General features: G+C 37.9%; 1 protein-coding gene across 5 annotated transcripts in view; it reads right to left on the reverse strand.

Annotated features, from left to right (window-relative positions):
- Positions 1 to 1579: 1579 nt before the first annotated feature.
- LOC103465277 (engulfment and cell motility protein 2) overlaps positions 1580 to 19476 on the reverse strand; it is a 28329-nt gene continuing 10432 nt past the window's right edge. For 3 of the 5 annotated variants that reach the window (XM_008409928.2, XM_008409929.2, XM_008409927.2), the window contains exons 9-22: positions 19294 to 19372; positions 14610 to 14645; positions 14213 to 14263; positions 13013 to 13135; positions 12472 to 12591; positions 12269 to 12373; positions 12072 to 12180; positions 10473 to 10609; positions 7545 to 7708; positions 7356 to 7468; positions 7151 to 7258; positions 6958 to 7040; positions 6788 to 6865; positions 1580 to 5120 (exon numbers count right to left, since the gene is read on the reverse strand). In XM_008409928.2, coding sequence (XP_008408150.1) covers positions 4920 to 5120; positions 6788 to 6865; positions 6958 to 7040; positions 7151 to 7258; positions 7356 to 7468; positions 7545 to 7708; positions 10473 to 10609; positions 12072 to 12180; positions 12269 to 12373; positions 12472 to 12591; positions 13013 to 13135; positions 14213 to 14263; positions 14610 to 14645; positions 19294 to 19372 — 1507 coding nt within the window. In that variant the 3' untranslated portion in view covers positions 1580 to 4919. The remainder of the gene's footprint in view (positions 5121 to 6787; positions 6866 to 6957; positions 7041 to 7150; positions 7259 to 7355; positions 7469 to 7544; positions 7709 to 10472; positions 10610 to 12071; positions 12181 to 12268; positions 12374 to 12471; positions 12592 to 13012; positions 13136 to 14212; positions 14264 to 14609; positions 14646 to 19293; positions 19373 to 19476) is intronic. The other 2 variants (XM_008409933.2, XM_008409930.2) reach the window with 1 other exon arrangement.

Genomic DNA, 19476 nt, shown 5'->3' on the forward strand with positions numbered 1-19476 from the left:
TTGTGTTTCGTGCTTTTTCTTTTAATCAAAAACTGACATGGAAAATCATTTGACAAGGACATAAGATTCAGAAAAAGTCATTTAGAAATAGTGTTGCATAATTTCAGAAAAGTTTAGGTTCTCCACCAAACCAATATGAATACTAATGGTGTTAGACATCTCACGCCTTTTCAGTAACACAATGTCCTCTGCTGGAGGAGGAATGTAACTTAGAGGCCAGATTAAAGGGCCAAAAGATGCAATTGTCCCAAACTCAAGTAGCTGCTGAATTTCCCTTATATCAGAACTGGATTTCAGGACCTCACTTTAGCTTTATTCAAAGGTAAGAAATAGAAAATGTTAAAATGTCCTGGTCGTACTCCATCTGTTACCCCATGACTGCTGGAGATGAGCACCAGTGTTTCCTCGGCCCTGCAAGGATAAACAGGTAAAGACAATGGATGGGTGGAATATACATTTGTTAAACAGTTATCTGATCACATCAGATCTCTGCTTAGCTGTAAGAGAAACTTATTTCAAACAGACAGGAACAAATGTGAAATGCAGTGTCTTGCCTTTTAATTTTTTTAATTAAAATTGGAGAGGGTCAAAGAGTGACATCAGCAGCGATTCTGCCAGATTAGTTGCACCATGAAAATTGTTTCCAGCCAGCAGAGTATTAAAGTCAGCTACTTTCGGTAAGGATTTTGCACATATACAGCAGTTTTTTCGCGTTTTGATATGTTAGAACCACAACTTCCAACGTGTTTTATTGGGATTTATAGACCAATTCAAAATACTTTATTTATAAATACAGCAGAAAATATAGAGGTTTTCTAAATTTCATACAAATATAACTTTGAAACATTGAGTGTTGTTTTGTGTGAGTCAGTAGTTTGTAGAAAAGAGACAACCTTTGCTTCGATTACAGTTGCATCTTTCGAGTACGTTTGCCCACTTTTACCCATTCTTTCCAAAAACTCAAATTAAAAGCCACGTTGTTTGGAGAATGTCTAAAAACATACATTTTCAAGTCTTTCCACCAGTTCTCAATTGGTTGTAGGTCTTTATTTGACGAGGTCATTCCAACACATGAATATGATTTGACCTGAAGTAACACTTCCTCTGTATTTATGGCTTCATCGTTAGAGGAAAGATTGAAATGTTGGTTTTTAAAGCAACACTGCTTAAAAATTTTAAAAGAAAAATGCGTCTGCTGTGCACTAATGTTATCTGACAAATCGCTGAGGCTTTCACAGAACAACTGGAATTAGAATAAAAACGTCCCCCAGCATGATGCTGACTTGACCAGCATCAACTTACTAACTAAGAGGCACCTGAGTGTAATTAGTGGTGATGGATTTTATCTGCTGGTATTTCAGTAAGACTGGCTGAAAACAAAGCCGCAGCGCACATTTCAGATTAACAGCTGCAAATAAATACTTGTTTACATCATTATCCTTTACTTTATGTTGTTCTTGCACATAACATTTTTGGACAACGCATTGGAGTTTGTGGTTGTAAGATGAAAATGTGCGAAAGTTTAAAAGACATTAATACGATTTAATGTAATTCTGCGTTAAGAATCGACACGTTGAGCATCAGTTAGGACTTCTTTATTCACACAAAACATAATACAACTCTTCAATAAGGCAAGACATTACTGTATATACATAGAATGATCTACATGGATACCATATTCAAATATTTATATAACTCTGTCATTCTTTAGTAGCACTACATAGTGTAAATACATTTTTTTAAGCAAGTCATGAAAAACAGTTAATGGATCTAAAAATTTTAATTTTTTGTTCATTCAAGGCAAGAGTTATTGTAGAAGATAACGGCAACAGAAGTCGATGCCTGAATCGTCAACTGGTTGAGTTACTGGTTAGATTATGGGCTGGTACGGTGGCTAGAGGGCTTAGAGAACAATGCTTTATGCAGAATTAATAAAAGGAACAGCAAGTCAGCTTGTTTCCCACTAATTCACTATAATTAGAAAAACATTTGGTAAACACACAGGCCTGGAGCACACTGCATCTTTTGGGCAGCACATGTTCAACTGGTGAAGATGTACAGCTTTTAAGAAACTCTCGGTGCCAAAACCCATTTTTAAACTACTTGAATTTCCAAAATCAGATTAAAAACAAACTTGGGGGGGGAGCAAATTGCATACAAGCTGAACTCTGCTATTACCACTAGCATCAACACAGATTATTGACACAAGCTGACATCATAGTTGCAGTAGGTTCTGGTGATGGTGCCCTTAAAAAAACAATATAATGGATTTGTTTCAGTGTATACTGAGCATGTTGAATGCAAAAAACACACAGGGTTCCTTCACATTATAAAAGTCTAATTCACAGACTTAAATCATCTTAACATGATAAATGTTTACATTTTCAGTTTGGGGTTGTAATCTGAACATTGTCATGTTCTTTTATACAACAAGAGGTTCATTTAGTAAATCTATGTTGAACTCAGAGGAAAACTGAAAAAACATAAACTCTTCAGCGCTGTGTATGTGCAACTTATAGCAAATTGTTTGCAGCTATAAATCAGATTTTCAAACTTAGGTAGGCTCATAAAAGCTTTAAACAAAACTAAAAATATGACAATGTTCATCTTTTATATGTAAAAATAGAATAATTCTGCTTCTTTGAGCAACTTATCTTTAGAAATGTATTCTTAATTTTAACATTGCTAAGGGGAAATGAAGTCTGAAAAAACTAATTTAAACTTGGAAATACTGGAAAGAGAGTTATAATGATAAGAAGGTAAAGTCATTTACAAAAATATAATTCTATAGAGCTTTAACAAATAGTAGCAGTGCTGAGTATCGGCTCACAAGCTGAAAGCATATAACCGGGAACTACTGGGAAACTGAAAATGACAATACTGCTAAATATAAAGAACACAATCCTGTGTTCATGTGATGCATAAGCAGTACTAGATTTATCCACTTTTTGGAAAGTTTGAGTTTCATAGGATTGGAAAAGCCAGCATAGTTTCAATAGTAGATTGCAGAGAAGCTCCTTAAATCCCCTGGTCTGTGCAGTGAGAGCAGATGTGTTAAACTGTTAAACTGGTAACACGTAAAATGTAAAGTAAGTTTTTATGATGCAAACTGAAACGCCATGCTTTAAGTTGCGGATACACAACAACCACATAGCATTTATATTAAAAACCATCTTTACCTAGTTTGTATCCAGCATGATGTAGTTGTAGTCATCTGATATCAAACATTGAAGTAATTTACCCATAAGAAATGTTTTCTCTTTTTCCTTATACACAACAGAGAACTGACAAAATATATTAATACTTTTTAACACTGTTAAACTTTTAATTATGGAAATATATTATAAACTCGTGCTGTGTAATTTATGCATTATTCTGGCTAACCTCTAGAGCAATTAGGGTTTTTGGGGGGGCTGATACCAATTTCTAGTTCATTTTTTAAGTCTGACTTCCAAATTTCAATTTTTATTTATTAAGATTTTCTTATTCTAAGGACTATAAGACCTTAAAGATTTAACAAATGTGCTGTTCTTTGACGGAGACCTTACTTTAAAATTCTACAGGAAATATTATGTAATTTATATATCAAAGCATGCTGTATGTCAATAAAGACATTTCATAAGTAGGGAAAAACAATTTTTTTAGTCTTTAGAAAACTGCCAGATCCTAATTGTTGTAGATTTATTGGTGAATCTCTACTTCATACACAAAAATGTTCTGTGTTAAATTATCTTTATGTTTGTTACAACTACGTCATGCAGGTTTGTCAAAACGCGGCACCAAGTTATACTGGTAAGTAAATACAATGACCAAGCTCATAAAAACCAGCTTGTCAGGATGCTAAAACTTTTTAGAGTGACTGCATCACTACTGGTGCATCACCACAGTTTGGGAACTAATATGAACACACAAGAAAAACATGAAGATGTCCACTCTCAGACACAAACACACAAAGACTGAAAACTGAATTAGGGAACTGAATCCCTTTTGTGAGCCGATACTGTAGAGCAGCCAAGAAAAATGTGAGAAAGAAGTTAATTCAGGCAGCGGCAGCGGCAGCGGCAGCGGCAGCGGCAGCATCAGCGATCAGCGACACCAGGTGTGTAAACTCAGCTTTGTGCCGGTAACTGTTTACTACCAGCCCTCATCCAGTAACAATAACCAAATCTAGTCCGATTTTGATTGTTTGTGTGATCCAATTTGGGCTTCGAATCAGCAGATTCAGCAACTGCTCAGAAAAACAGCAAACTTTGTGAAGACACAAATGCAGGTTTCAGCACCTGGACTCGTGCCAGTCCTGATATTTATAGTTGACAAAAATTAATCCCCGTCAAAAGATTTCTCTAGCACACGAACGTCTCATTTCATAGCAGAAACAGGCTCCTACGGAGAAAGCTGTCCAGCTTGATTACAGTCCAACATGTTTATAACTTGATATTAATGAGGCAATAATGGAGAAAAGGTGTAGAGCTGATTGTGTTTTACTGTACAAGTGGAGGAACGAGCAGTACCACAGCACATTTTAAACGTTTAAACTGAGACAGTAGCCCCTTCATTACCAGTTGCCATGGCTACCACGCATAGCTCGACTTAGCAAGAACATTTTACTGAGAAACTAAAAGCTCCGGTTTCATTTCTGAATTAGAGGAGATGAAGATGCTGTTGGGGTTCTCAACTGTTAAGTAAAGTTTAACCTCTGACCCCACCATAAAGCTATTATCACATTTTTGTTGTTGTTGTTTTTTTGTTTTAAGTCTGACAACCATACTGCATCCTAAACGTGTGTGTTTAAAGTTCTGGAAAACAAAATCAACCGTTATAAATATAAGCAGCTAAATTCATCAACAGATGAGTAGACGTGTCTTTTATCAATACATGCATGCATGGCATTCGAGCACACACAGAAGCACACGCACAACTCAGCTGTAGTTGTAGGTGAAGTTGTAAGAGCTAGGCTCCTTTGGCACTGGAGGCGGGGCTTCTGGGATCGTGATGTTCTCAAGGTCGAGGAGGCGGAGCTTCATCTCCATGCTTATGAGGGTATCTAGGTCGCTGCGTGTCAGGTCACTGCCCATCTCTCTGCCCAGCAGCGCACACAGCCCGTCGGTCCAGATGCAATACTGAACATGTGGGCACAGAAACACAAACACACACCAACACACAAACACACACACACACACACACGTGCAGAGGAGTTTCAGTGAGTGAGGACCCTTCACGGTCAAATTTACTGACCCAAGTAGCTCTGCGAAGGGGAATCATTCCAAGATTATACACACAGTTATGGGAGCGAGTTAGCACAAAGCATTTAGATTTTTATCAGAAGATGTGCAAATATTGATGTCTGATATCGTTTTCTCTGGAAAATAAAGATTTAACTGAATTCACACAACAAAAATTCCCCTTATTTTCCAAAAGATCGCAATGAAAGATGTGTTTTCTAGTGAGCAGAAAAGTTATCAAGTCTGAAATAACTTCAGAGACACTTGCAGTAATCAACCAAACTCTACCCTCTGAGGTGTGAGATGTTTGAAGGGTTTACTGCAACCTACGAGGGTGAGACTGACAGATCCTGCTGCAGAAGGGCCTCCCCACAGCATGATGCCTCCACCTCTATGTTTAATAGATGGCATGAGCTTCCTTTCCAGGAATGCTGCATTTGGTTGTCCCCCTTCCAGACCTCCCACGAAACGTAAACTTGTGCAGATTGATCAGACATCTACTTTAATGTCAGCAAACTACTGGTGTAGGTCTAAAGACGTCCTTTTAGGGTTTTGATGACTTATTTTTGCATCTTGGGGTCAATTTGCTTGGAGAGCCGAACCTGGGCATGTCAGCAGTTGTTTTGAATGTCCTCTGCTTTTTTGTCTACTGGAATCATTTGTGTGCATTTGTGAATGAGTAAATGGTTTCTGTTGTACGCCGTTTGCTTCATGTGCCTATTTATGGGATCTGTTGGTCCCTCTTGTTCAGCAGAGCTTCTGGCCACTGGCTTGAGCAAACAGCCCCGAGTTCACCAGAGTCAACAAAGTTAACGGTGCAGAAAGTCTTGATTTTTACTTTAATTCCTGTTTGTACTCCTTGGTGAAAGTAAATCCAGCCCCCAGAGGTCGTGGCACATTTCACGCTAATGTCACGGCTCAAGTATTGCTGTTCGTTTCACAAACATTAGATAAATATGGGCAGAGTTTCCTCCAAATACGAGCATCAAACACCATTTAAATGTTAGCCAAGTGTGCGAAAAAGGCTCTGTCAATCACAGGGTTCTTACACCGTCTTCAGGGGAAAAATGCAAACTTTTCTAGGCTCAACTTTCTAAAGGTCTCGGTTCTTCACAAAAATGTAAAATGTAACACGAAGGGAGGAATAAAAGAGAGAATAAAAGGAGGAAAAGAAGGAATGAAGGAACAAAGGGAGGAAAATGCGATGAGAAATAAAGTTTGAGAATAGAAAAATGTTTTGATACTTATTCAGACATGGAAAACACTGGAAACAAATTTCAGAAGTTTCCAAACCTTTCCAGGTTGCGTATGAACCATGGAGTCAAGATGGACATTCAGACTCTGTCTTATGTGAACTTTGTAGATGTAAAACCTTCAGTGAACCAGCCTGACTGTCTTCAGATTAACGAGAAGTCAGTCAGCATCAAAACATTACTGCAGCCAGCCAAGGCCAGCAGACGAAATCAAAAAATTAATACAGGGTTCAATTATTTCATCTCATTCACAATTCAGACACTGCAGCAAAAAACCTGCGAGCACAAGGTCATAGCCTGCGAATATCTTACCTCGTATTTGTTCGGTGCAACAAAATTAAGCGTTTCGTCTGGATCATAGAGGACGGAGAAGGCCAGCTCCAGCACCTCCTGGCAGAGCGAAACAAATTCAGCAACAACACAGCAAGGTCACGAGTCAGCAAAATATGTTAGACATGAATATAAATGGAACATATTAGCACCTTGTTTTGTTTTAGAGCACTTTTCTCCTTCATATGAGGGCAATCCTTTCCTGTTAGCACAGACTTGATGTCTGAGACAGGGACTGGAGAGAAAAAAAACAGAGAAATTTATCCTCTCACCAGATGCAGAATTGTTTTGTGTTTTCTCAAAAAAAGGCAAAAAGTAGCAGAAACAAACAAAAGTGTGTCTCACTCTTGTCACTCAGTAGCTCAAAAGGCACTTCACCCTGAGGTGACTCCTCCAAATCCCCGTAGTGCAGAACTTTGTGGTTAAGAGATAATCGGCAGAACCAGAACTTTTCTATTAAAAAAAGAAAGAAAGAAAGAAAAAATACAATAATGAATAAAAGCAACACTCTGCACAGAGAGACAAATGTCTGCAGCGCTCCTCTCTGTACCTTGCCTTCGACGGTTCCCCAGTTTACGGAAGCAGCTTCCCTCGCACAACCGGTTGAGCCGCTGCTGCTTGATGAGCTCCAAGATCTCGGGTTGAATCCTCTCCCGCAGCTCTCTGCAGCACAGCACAGCATGAGGAACTTGAAAACCATGAACACAAAATGAATAATGCAGGAAAGGCTGAAACTAACATGATGGGCGGAGACTGGAAGTCGTCCTGGCTCATCCTTTCTGACTGCCGCAGACGCAGAATCTCAGAGTAGCTGAGGCCTCGCAGCTTGTTCTTCAGCTGGTCTATGGAGGACGGCTTCATAGCCAGAGCCCTGGTGATCTGCTCCCGGACCACCTGCATAACCTGGGCAGCGTTCACACACACACACGCACACACAAATAATGAGGGCTGATTGAGCAAAAATGTAGGGCTCAAAAGCTGGGTTAATGCAGACGCATGTGAGCTCTTTAGATTACTTTTTCTTTGTGATTCTTTAGGTATAACTATTTCAAATATCCCTTTTTATTCTATTGAACTTAACAGGGTCATGTGTTGCATGAATAATACCAGTGTTCGTCCTCACCAGGCGCTCATTCGGTTACTATAAAAAAGTTCATCTAATATTACTGGTCTGGACCAAAAGCAGAAAATTGATACTAGAATTGAAAAATGCAATTTAATAAGAGGTTGTACTATTATCAAGTCATTTTCTCACTGTAATCATGGAAATATGTAGTAATCCAGCTGAGAAATAAATGGTCTGTGTTAATCTGTATTTAAACAGATGGGAAATACAGTAAAGTGTGAAAAACCATCCACAAAAAATAGACCAACTTCTGCTCAGTACATTTATTCAGTGCAGAAAAAGTAAATAATTGCTCATTAGGACATCACCTGTAAACCTCCATTTTACCATCCCTCTTTTACCAAAAAGAATGAGTATATTCCTCTCCAATAAAATTTTACAAGGTTTGAGCATTCATGAAGATCTTTGCAGTCTTTTGGGTCGTCCTGTTTTTTCTCATGTTCTCCTCTCAGTCAAGGGCAGGGGTGTCCAAACCTTTGGTCACATGGGCCAAAATTACAGACTCAAAAGTAATTATGGGCCAAACCCCCCCCCAAAAAAACCTAACTTGAAGCAAATAAAGTAGCCGATGTAGATCCAAAACTTGAAAACTATTTTTGTAATGGTGTATTAGGACCATTGTAGATAGAAAAAAGGAGTACATTTCTGACAAAAATCCAGAAATTTTCTAGAAAAAAATCCAAAAGAAAATTTTTGACATTTGAAATTCAGACATTTACAAGATGTTTTGGGGGAAAAAAATCTTGTAAATTTCTAGACATTAATATAGAAATTGTATGTTTTCTTTCTAGCAAGTTCCCTTGTTTTTCTAGAAAATTTCAGATTTTACTCTCAAAATTTCTGAGTTTTTTGGCAGAAATGAACTGCTTACTGTCATTTTGCAGGTTTGCTGTATTAAAAGAAAGACATGTAGTTTTCAGTTTCTTTTGGGATCGAATGAATAAATTTACTTTCAGTAATGAGAGCAGGATTTGGGTCACTTTCTTTCAAAGCGTTTGCTATATTTAGCCAAGTTTAAGAAAGAATAAAAGCTGATTTGGGTGCAGCAATGTTGCCTTTTCAGTAAAAGTCTTACTTTAAGTTTGACCTTTTGTTGAAACTTTTTTATGTAAATACAAATACTTTGTTCTGTACTTTACATTTTCCTGTGTAAGAAAATAATGTTGGTAACAATTTTTACCATGATTACAAATTAAAAGTGTTCATCTGCATCTGCAGATCAAATTTGTATCATTTTTGAATTGCAGTTGGGGGTCATACAAAATCAGTCCAAGGGCCACAAATGGCCCCCGGGCCGCACTTTGGACATCCTTGGTCTAGGGACTGAGATAAATATGAAACAAAGATTTTGTGTTTGGTGAACCATTTCTGTTGAACAATGTTTTGGTTCATTCGTCTTTTAAAACAAGCATCTCAGAGTGTGTTGAGTGAAAAGAAAAATCCAGATTTTCCAATAAATAAATCTTCATAAATAAAAAATTTGATCAATTATTGATTTACCCCTAATACGGGGTATGTTAATCATTTTTATTTTCTTGTTCCATTATTTGTTATACTATTAAAGCAAATTGCAATTTTCTTCTGAAACAAAAGCTGCTGTCTTCAAAGTGAGATTCTGCTACTAAAATACAGGAACGACTTATTATCCACTGGCCCAAACATTCATCTCCCAGTCCGCCCATTAGTGCAGACCAGCGATGGACGTGTAAATGACTCTCTTTGGAGTGAAAATGCGAGTTTAGAGTGGGCATGAGTGGTGGGTTTGTGAGTGGACAAACTGTGTTATGAGGCAGATTTTGGAGTGTTTAGTGGTCATAAAAACGGAGAGTGAAGGTCACTGGACACAGAAGATGCCTCATAGACAAATTATACAGCTTTATCAGCACTTGATGGAGCTTGATAGGGGTCACATTGTGGGGTCTGTATGAGCTTAAGCAGTCGCATCATATAATTGCTCTGCATGAGCGGTGTGCAGATGTCACCGTGGGTGGGTGTTGGAACCAATTACGTGAGGGCGACCGTACGGGTCATGAAGTTCAACTCGTCCAGGAAAGTCCATTTTCGTCATATTGTGAGCCAATAATTAAAGGAAACTGGCAACTGCGTCTGCTGCTGGGGGACATGCTCTTGTCTCTTAACAACATTCACTTTTTGCCAGTGAATATGTCCTTTTCTTTTTGGATGACTCATTATTCTTTAGATTAATATCCACATTGATTCATGATTTTTTTTTAAAGCAGCACAATTTGGCTTCAGGCCAAATAAAAAGGGAGAGCCAGATAACTGGAAGGAGGTAGTTTAAAGCACATGGCAACCAAAGGTGCTAATTACCTCACCTCTAAAATTAGCAGGGGAATAAAATAAACAGGAACAAATCAAAGTTGCTCTGTTTGCAAAGGTTTCCGCGAGCGCTGCGGGTAAATAAGCTGCTACCATATGGTCTAAGGTTTGTTTTTGGTAAGCTTAGGCATAAAAAAAATTGAGAGCTTTTAATTAATTGGTGCATCTGAATATAAATACGAGCGTTGTGCAATCTCAGACCTTGTTGAAGTCCTCAGCCGTGGCTCTCATCTCCTTCCATGTTTTATTAAGCAGCTGGATGCAGACGCAGAAGAACTCCTCCCACGCGCGGTCATGAGTGAAGAACATGGGGTGATAATCATTGCAGCCCTCGTTTGCTAAACAGAAAACAATTTCAAATGTGTAAACATGGGTTTGGCCAGATGCTGCACTGAAATCAGATGCACAGACACACTGGTCAACCTGATTATCAGCATGTAAAGTGTAGCCACTTCGTTGCATTGATCTTGCCTTGATTACTGGCTCTGCCGTTGCTGCGTTAGGAAGAGTTTATTAGCAGAGACACTGGACAAAATCTCCAGGTGACCAGAATCAGCCAATTTATTCTTCGGCGGTCCTAATCAGTGATTTGAAAATAAAGATCCGATCTCTTTTTTTTTGTTCACCGAACACACCAAAGCACTAAAAAGGTTGCCCTAACGCCGCTGCTGGGTGGACAAGTTGTTACTGAGGGACACTGACACAGTCACAGGAAGCTTAAAATGTGCAAGAGGCTTGTCAAGAGATGCCTGGGCTTCCTTCAAGCTGCCAGACAGCAAAAGAGAACAAGAATACAGTTGTTTTCTTCCGAGCTTTTCCCCCCAGTCTGTCATGAAATATCCTGGGTTTGCAAGTACTGGCAGCCTTTTCTAAAGTCTTAAAAAATGAAAGGGTTGACATTTCTTAGAAAAACATACTTGGAATGGTGTTTTAGTGCTAGCCAGTTTAACGAGTTTATTTGATGTACATAGTGTTCTGTTTGTAATTTTACTTGATTCCTGTAAAGTGTCTTTAAGGGTTTAGAAAAGCACCATACCAGTATTTTTTTTTTAAATTAATATCACTATTATTATTACTTATTGTTATAAAATGCAATTTCAAATGTCAATTCTGCAGTCGTGTTGTCTTTGTTTTCATAGTTTTGGAGTCCTGTGTGTAACACTTACTGCCCCCTCCGTTCCTGATATAAATTAATTGTTTGCTGATCATGACAGGAAAGATGCTAAGAATATTAAAGTTACAATAAATTACATGTATGATGTAACAATCTGATATGTAAGAAACACAGAAAAGCACACCAAAGCTTTTTGTCTCAAAATGTTAAGTGGAACAAAATTATTATTTATTCTAAAAAGATGTTGTAGAAAAATAGTGAATGTCTTGTTATGTGGGGCATGCAAAACAAAACAAAACGAAAAAGTTATTAAGTTACAGTTTTTGTGGAATTAAGAGTAAATGTGCTCTTAATTTGTTAAGAGGCGTTTTATTTCTACATACCTCTGTGCCGCAAAGCCTGAAGGATTTTACTGTGTCTGCAAAGTTTCTGATGCAGAAAGTGAAATCCCTGCAACTCTAGGCTGCCATCATTATTTAATTTTACAATTAGGAGTAAAGATTCATTTTATGCAGAAAGCATATAAAGAATTATTATGATACTCTTCATGGTTTCTAAGGATGGCCAATTAAAATGAATACTGACAAGCTTTACAAAATTTGGGAAATCAGACATAAAACCTTTAATTATTTCTCTCTCTCCTAACACATTTTTACACTCAGAGGCAGATGTGCAAAGCCACTTACGCAGTTCTCCGACCTGGAGAATCTCGCACAGCATCCGAGTAAGTTCGATCGCGCAGCGGCCAAAGGGACACTCATGCTTATCCTCCCGACTGCTGTTCTCCAGCACGATCTGTCATAAATAGAAAGACAAGTTTAGGCCCGGCCAGGCTTTTCAGCTCCATTAGTGGGTCAAATTCATGTGTGATGCTGGCACTGACTCTGATGTAAGTATCCTGATGAACCCTGGCCAGATAAAGCATATTATCCAGAGCCAGCATCCCAGGAGGAGTCTGGGTAAAGTCCATAGCCGGGTTCAAATGGTTCTGTGTTTCAGACAGAGATAATGAGGCACAAGAAAGAGAAAACAGCACTTTGGTTTTTCTGTTTGAATCTGATTGTGTATCTGGTGATATCTGCTCACAGTGAAGCCGAGCATCTTGTAGTCCTTGGTGTACATTGCTTTCCTCTTCTCTGTACCGGTGGGATCAGTGTCTCCATCAAAGGCAATTCTGCGCAGCTCAAAAATAATGTCCCTCTGAGCCTGAGATGGGGGGAAAAACAACCATGTTAACAGCTTATCAGCATAAAGAGGGAAACATTTACCATGATAGCACCAAAATTACAAAAGAAGCCAGAAAGTAGATGGGTCAATCAGCGATGAGCAGATGGCTTGCAGCAAGTACTGGCAAAAACGGGAAAGGCTTAATTTTCCGGTCTGCTGATTGCACTTAAAGCAAATTTATCAGAGAGTGTGCTACCCACGTAATAGGATGTCTCTATTAAACCTTCGCAGCGTGCACCCACTCCCACTTAATTAACCACGGCTTTCATTTTAACATGCAACGGCAGATTGTCTACATGCTGGGGTTTTTACACATTCATGTGCAATTAGTGGAGCCTAAATGCATTTTAGGAAGACTATAGAACATGTGAATGGTAAATATTTCGCTGGAAAATCTCACCTGGTCATTGGGATCCATTTTGGTCATCATCCTTTCTTCCAAAAGGTTAAAGGTCAACACCTGTAGCACATACAGCTGATGTGCCATCTCTGCTTTGATTGGTCGATTTCCCCTGATGACGTGCTAAAAGAGAAAAGAGCCACAGTGATTATTAGAACGTTCATGTTTCCTGCTATAAACCGCAGACAAAATTCAACTATACAAAATGTTAGACTCTAATTAATTTTAAAAAAAAAGAATATTGGGAACCTTTTCATTTACAGCCACAAAAATCACTGTCTTTTATTTGGGTTTAATGTGATAGACCGACATCAAACCTAAAATGAGACCACAAAACATTAGAAAACTTTAATTATTTAAGACCAGCTCAGTTGGTCTTAAAAGTTCTTGGATGTTGTACTTTTGTATCAGTTGAGGTTACTGAAATGTACAAAAACCAAAAAATATATATACATATATTTAAGTGGTTTTGGATGTTTATTTTTACTTTAAATGCTAACCTTATTTCATGTAGTTCTTAAAACAGACAAACATTTCCTTTCATATGTAATCATAAAAATTCTGGTTTATTGATCTCATTGAAATCTAAGAAAGTCTCAGTTAAAGTCTGAACCCATTTGCAATTCAGAATCTATGAAATACCCTAAAGTTTGTCACTATGATGTGACAAAATGTGAAATACTTTAAGCGCTATGAACACTCTTGAAAGTATATAACTTAAGTGTTTTGTACCCACACTACTCATGAGAAGTGCAAAGTGACTCAAGGGATCGGAGGGAGACGGCACACATTGTATTGTTTCAGGTAACTGTGGCTCATTTAAAAGTGTTCAGAATCACAAAGTTTTATTCAAAGAAAAGTTTGAGTTTCTCCAGGATACTGGAGCGCAGCACTCTTGTCGATGACATTTACAGCCAGTTCAGGCAGGTCTTTCCTGACAAGTGCCAAGAGAAATCATTTTCAGAGCAAATTATTTTCCACTTCATGGACTCGATGCCGTATCACATTTACTGGTTCGGGGTCTCGGCTTTCTGAGTGAGTGAAGCGTTCAATTTTCCCGAAACAAACTTTTAGTCGCAGGAAAGATTTTGAGGAAGCTGGATGCTCCGAACTACTGTAGGCTGTATTTAATAAGGCCAAAACACTGAATTCCTCACATCTAACATGCGTTTATTCCGACATAAAGAGTTTAATACTCACATTTAGGATTATGGAGCGCAGGTGTTTCTGAGCCAAAGTGCTTGCCATTTCCTGAGGATACACACAAGTCAACAAGAAAATCAAATAATTGACAAAGATTTACAAGACAGCAAAGTTGCAGAGAAGTAACTTCACAGAAGTACACCAAAAACAAAATTAGAAATTCTAAATCTACATTTCTATCAGCAGTTTGAATGGCATGGATTTGCAAAATAACATTTAACGTGGTCTAAGATGATTCCGCTAGGAGACTCTGCCTGCTGCAGCAACAAGCTGCGGTTATATTTTAACATGATCAGATTATGGTACAGCTGATTGAGACACAAAAAAGGTCAGCGAAGTGAGGGAGGAGAAGGGCTATGGGGCGGCATGAGCAGCTGAGAGGACGTGTACTCACGGTGAGGTGCTGCTCCAGTGGGTTAGTACACTCCTCCTATGAGTGGGTGCAGGGAGGAGGGGCATGGGCACCACAGTAATGGAAACAAAAAGTGCAAACACACGGACCGTGAGACTCAGGCATTACAAGCATGCAGTGGAATAAGAAGATGACTCACATCACATGGGAACACAGGCTGCTGACGGCAGCTGGTGTACCCTGCACACACTGCGTTTATCTAGATAATTCTCCCTCCTGTCATAAAAATCAATGAACATGACTCCCTGTTCCATTTTATTGCATAAAAAACACAGAAATGGAAGGGACACACACCTAAAATATGAAGAAATAAAAATGTAATATCAGTTTTAAAGAACAGCTTCAAACTAGAACAAGTTCCTTGTTTTTTTGGGTTGGAAATACAACAAGCTGAGCAGTGGGAGTCAGATCGAGTTTGTAACTAGTCCCACTCCTCTTGTTCAGGCACCAAATCTGACTCAGTTCGCCCTCCAGTGGTCAGTAACAGTCGATGAAAAAAAAAAAGCCCAAATTCAGAGAGACCAATTAATCTAACATTGATGTTTTGTGGACAGTGGAAGGAAGCCGGAGTACCCAGAGAGAATCCACACATGCACAGGGAGAACATGCAAACACAATGCAGACAGGCTTCAGGTCGAATTTAATCCCAGATCCTTCTTGCTGCAAGGCAATAGAGCTACCCGCTGTACCACCGCGCAGCCCTCCATTACTAAATGAACAACTAACATGTTACCTTAGAACCCAGTTGAATAAATGATACCTTCCATTTCTGAATTTTCTTTAGCCCTGATTCATGTAACCCAGGAGCTACTGCCAAATTAAAAATCCTTGCTTATTTAAAATATAATTTGAAATGATTTTCCTGTTTTTGATGTTACTCTGAGTGATTTCTGCCTCCGGCATGAAGCTCCCTCTGCAATCACGAACTGCTGCTGCTCATGGTCTGTTGGCTCGAGTGTTTGATAAAGAATGTGAATTGAATTGTGACATGTAAGGAGAAAAAGACAAGCTTTTTTTAGACAATTATTTTGTTCAATTCTATTCTAAAATTATTGAGACGAATTGTGTGTGTTTTTGTGGTGAGTCTGTGTGCACTGTAGCCTGAGTTTCCTGCTCTTAGTTGACACACAGTCTGGTCTTCTGCTGCTGTTTGCTCCGAGGTTTACAGAGCTGTGGGATGGTATTCTACATTTCTGCCCATTATTTTCTGACATCTGGCATCAACACAGAAGTGTTGCTGCTCATTTTTATGTCTTTTTTCTGACCGTTCTGAGCAGCCCAGAGAGATGGTTGTGCATGAAAATCCCAGCACATTAGCAGTTTGTCACACACAAAGAACTGCTGTGTAGTATGTTTGCAAACAATTCTGTACCTAATAAAGTGGACAGGGAGATTACACTGTTTAGAAAATAAACCATTCTTTTAACTACTTCTGAGTTTATGAAATACTTAAAATTTTGTATTTACTGCAATTTAATTATGTCTTCCCCATTATTTTAGGTTACCAATTACTTCAACAAGATATAAAACAAACTAAAAGAACATAAAACAAGGACACAAGGTAAAATGTACTGCAGCACAGAATTGACTGTTAAATGTTATTACAGCTCAGAAAGAATCATGCAGAGAAATTAGACTTTATGACAGAGTTTTTCAGGCATGTGCAGAGGGGGCTGGGGGTGCTTGAGCACCTGCCCTTTTTGCTCCTTGCCCCCAAGTGCCCTTTTGGTCAATTTTTATTTTTTTTAATTTTTTTTATTTTTTGTATTATTATTTTCTAAGCCCTCTTGTGACACATAACATGTATTAAAATTATTATTATTATTATTATTTTTATTTTTTGTACAACATAATAAGCCGGTCACCTTGTTACCTTTGACCTTTTGCCTGTGACGCATGACGCAGTTGCCTCTCGCGCAGTGCGATAAGGCGGCTAACTGGAGCTCAACGTAGCGAACGTTCCAGATTACAGAACAGTTTTTGGTGAATTATAAAAAACCGTTTTTGGTGAATAAAGTGGAGACGACTTGCTACTTGTCAGATGACGGAAAACGTTGAAGTATCGTTTCTGCTTCAGCTCGGAGACGCGGTTTAAGCAGAGAGGTAATGAAATACAACAGACACTGACAGGCCTCTGCGTCTGCCTTTCTCTGAAGAACTACTGAGCGGGAGGAGACAGCCAGGTGAGGAGAAACTGTTCTTATCTATCGATCCAGTATTTTTATCATACAGACATTAGGCTGTTGTTGTTGTTGTGCTATTAGCTAGCTTCTAGCTAACGATTTTGCTAGCAAAGCAAGATAACTAAAAGCTTCTTCCCTGTACCGTTAATGATATCAGTCATTCTTCAGTATCGCTTATGCAATAAGGGCACATCGCCCGTCCAAAACCGATCATCTCCATAATGGATATATGTCCGATCTTCTAATTTCCTTTGCTGCATAATGTACATTGCATTTATTCTGGCATTAAGTAAATGTATCTTGAAGGAAAATAACACTTAAATAAAAGTCCAACAAGGATATTCATTTAGAATTAAAAATAACTCACCCTGAATTACCATGATAGATATAATGAATGTAATAAAAGTGACATTAATGAAGGGGAAAAAAACTCAACCCAGACTTTAAGTAAGTTTAGGGTCTGGTTCACAGAGTATGAAGTTAAATTTGTTTCCAATTATTCAATGGGAAAAAAAAAACTAACCTCAGTTAAGTAAAATAAAATTGTAATCAAGACGTTTGGAATTGTAATGATTTCTTTTTTAAAAAACAAATCGTTTTGTTTAAAAAACCTTTTAATTAAATAACAAATTTTTGTCTTGTGAACATAAAAAGTTATTTGCCAAACATAAACTTTTATTTGCACACATCAGAAATCTTTTATTGCGATTTTGGGTTCTGCCCACGACTCATGTAAGAATCACAAACAAAACCTTAGAATAGCAAGAAAAGATTTCTGACATGCACAAATAAGTTTGTTTTGCAAAAAAGAAAGTTAACACTTCATGAGACAAATGTGTGATTTAAATGTTTAAAAAAGTTTTTTAAGCAAAACTCAGTAGGCTTTTCTCATGGTGACATAAATTAACAATTAAATATTTGCTTTTGTTTTTTGTTTTTTTCTGCAGTTCCACATTAAAGTTTGATGCAGCTCTGCTTTCCTGAATGGACCATCTTCATCTCCACTGCAAGTGCAGCAAACAGGCACCTCTTTTTATAGATTACAGTCACTAAAAGGTTGCATTGTACCCTTGTTTATATTTTTAACAGTGTAATTATGTAAAGACAAAATATGTCTGGTTGTCTTGCTCTGATTTACATATCTTGCTAAATTGCAGGTTTGAATATTGCAATATTTTACTATAACAAAATAGACATGCAGAAAGAAATTACTAATAAAATATCTTACATATGCATAGTTGTATGCTCTATGTAGAGATTCTCCTTAGCTCTGATTGTATATCTCACAATTTTGTAATTTATCATTGTTTACTAAACTTTGAAAGCTGAGTGGCTTTGTTAATATTCTGTCTTAAAATACGGTTGGATGTGCCCTTTTTTTTTGAGCACCTGCCCCTTTAGTGGTCTCTGCACGGCCCTGGAGTTTTTGTTTTGACCTGTTTGTCTTTGCTACTAACACAAGTTTATTTTTTTCTGCACCTTAGCTGAAATGTGGTACTCAACAAAATGTTATTTTAGTTATCTCAGAAAAATGTTAGTTTTTCATTATTTTATTATATCGAAATGACAGATGCACCAATCAATCACCCAGATGTTATAATTGGCCGATTTTCCCTTGATTAAATTGACTTTTTTCTTATCCATGAAATGTATTACAACTGAGAACTCCCAGCACTGTTTTTGTTTTAAAAACACACTTACCAGCAGCATAGATTTTTTTTAGGTCCCAATAAATTAGAATATGGGATCCGATGAGACTTGAAAATAATCTTTAAGCAGGTATTAAACATACTTTTCATTATCACACCCACATTTTCATAGGAGGGATATCTTTGTCATTAGTATGATTTAATATTCTAATCATAAGATGTTTCATTAGCTGTAAGCAGAAAATTATCAAATTAACAGAAATAAATTACCTTTTAATAATATTACATTTTATTGAATATGCTGTATGCGTTCAGGATAAATGGGGATAGTACTATAATTTCTACATTCTCTGTTGGCTTTAAAACATCTACCTCTATCAAGGAACCTTTTTTTCTTTTTTATGTAGAATAATAATTTGGAAAAATAAGTCGGAGTTAGTGAAAACCTACATTTATATGTCGGACCTCAAAGAAAACCAAACCTCACTTTCAGCTTGATCGGTGCATCTCTAATTAAAACAGTCACAGCTAACGGAAAAGTCTGCAGTAAAACAAATATGTACATTTTAAAGGGAAGTGAGGGCTATTGTAAGTGATTATATTACTACAGCGGTCGCTACCAAACAGAAATACAGACAAACGTATTTCAGTGAATCTAGCTCAAACTAACATTAGCAGCTACTGCGAGCGAATGTCTGCGGCTCTATAGCAGCGAAGAAACAGCAGTCTATGTATAGATGGCTTTCTTTAGGAGGTAGCATGAAGTAATGACAGCAGTAAGTATCCAGTCATTTTCTCTAATGCAGCCATCGCTGCTGAGAGCAGTTCACTGACCTGCCGTCTGTCTTCTGGCGCCTTCAGGAAAAGAGCGTTGATGAGAGCGATGGCGTAGGTCTGGATTTCCTGATTTGACCTGAGGAAATGTCCAGGATTGCAACAACCAGTTAGAAGCATCATGCTCCACAAATATACAGGATCTTTAAGAAAAATAAAATAAAATAGGCTAGCAACTACTCT

This window comes from Poecilia reticulata, linkage group LG5 (assembly GCF_000633615.1).
Source record: "Poecilia reticulata strain Guanapo linkage group LG5, Guppy_female_1.0+MT, whole genome shotgun sequence".
In the NCBI taxonomy this organism is placed as follows: domain Eukaryota; kingdom Metazoa; phylum Chordata; class Actinopteri; order Cyprinodontiformes; family Poeciliidae; genus Poecilia; species Poecilia reticulata.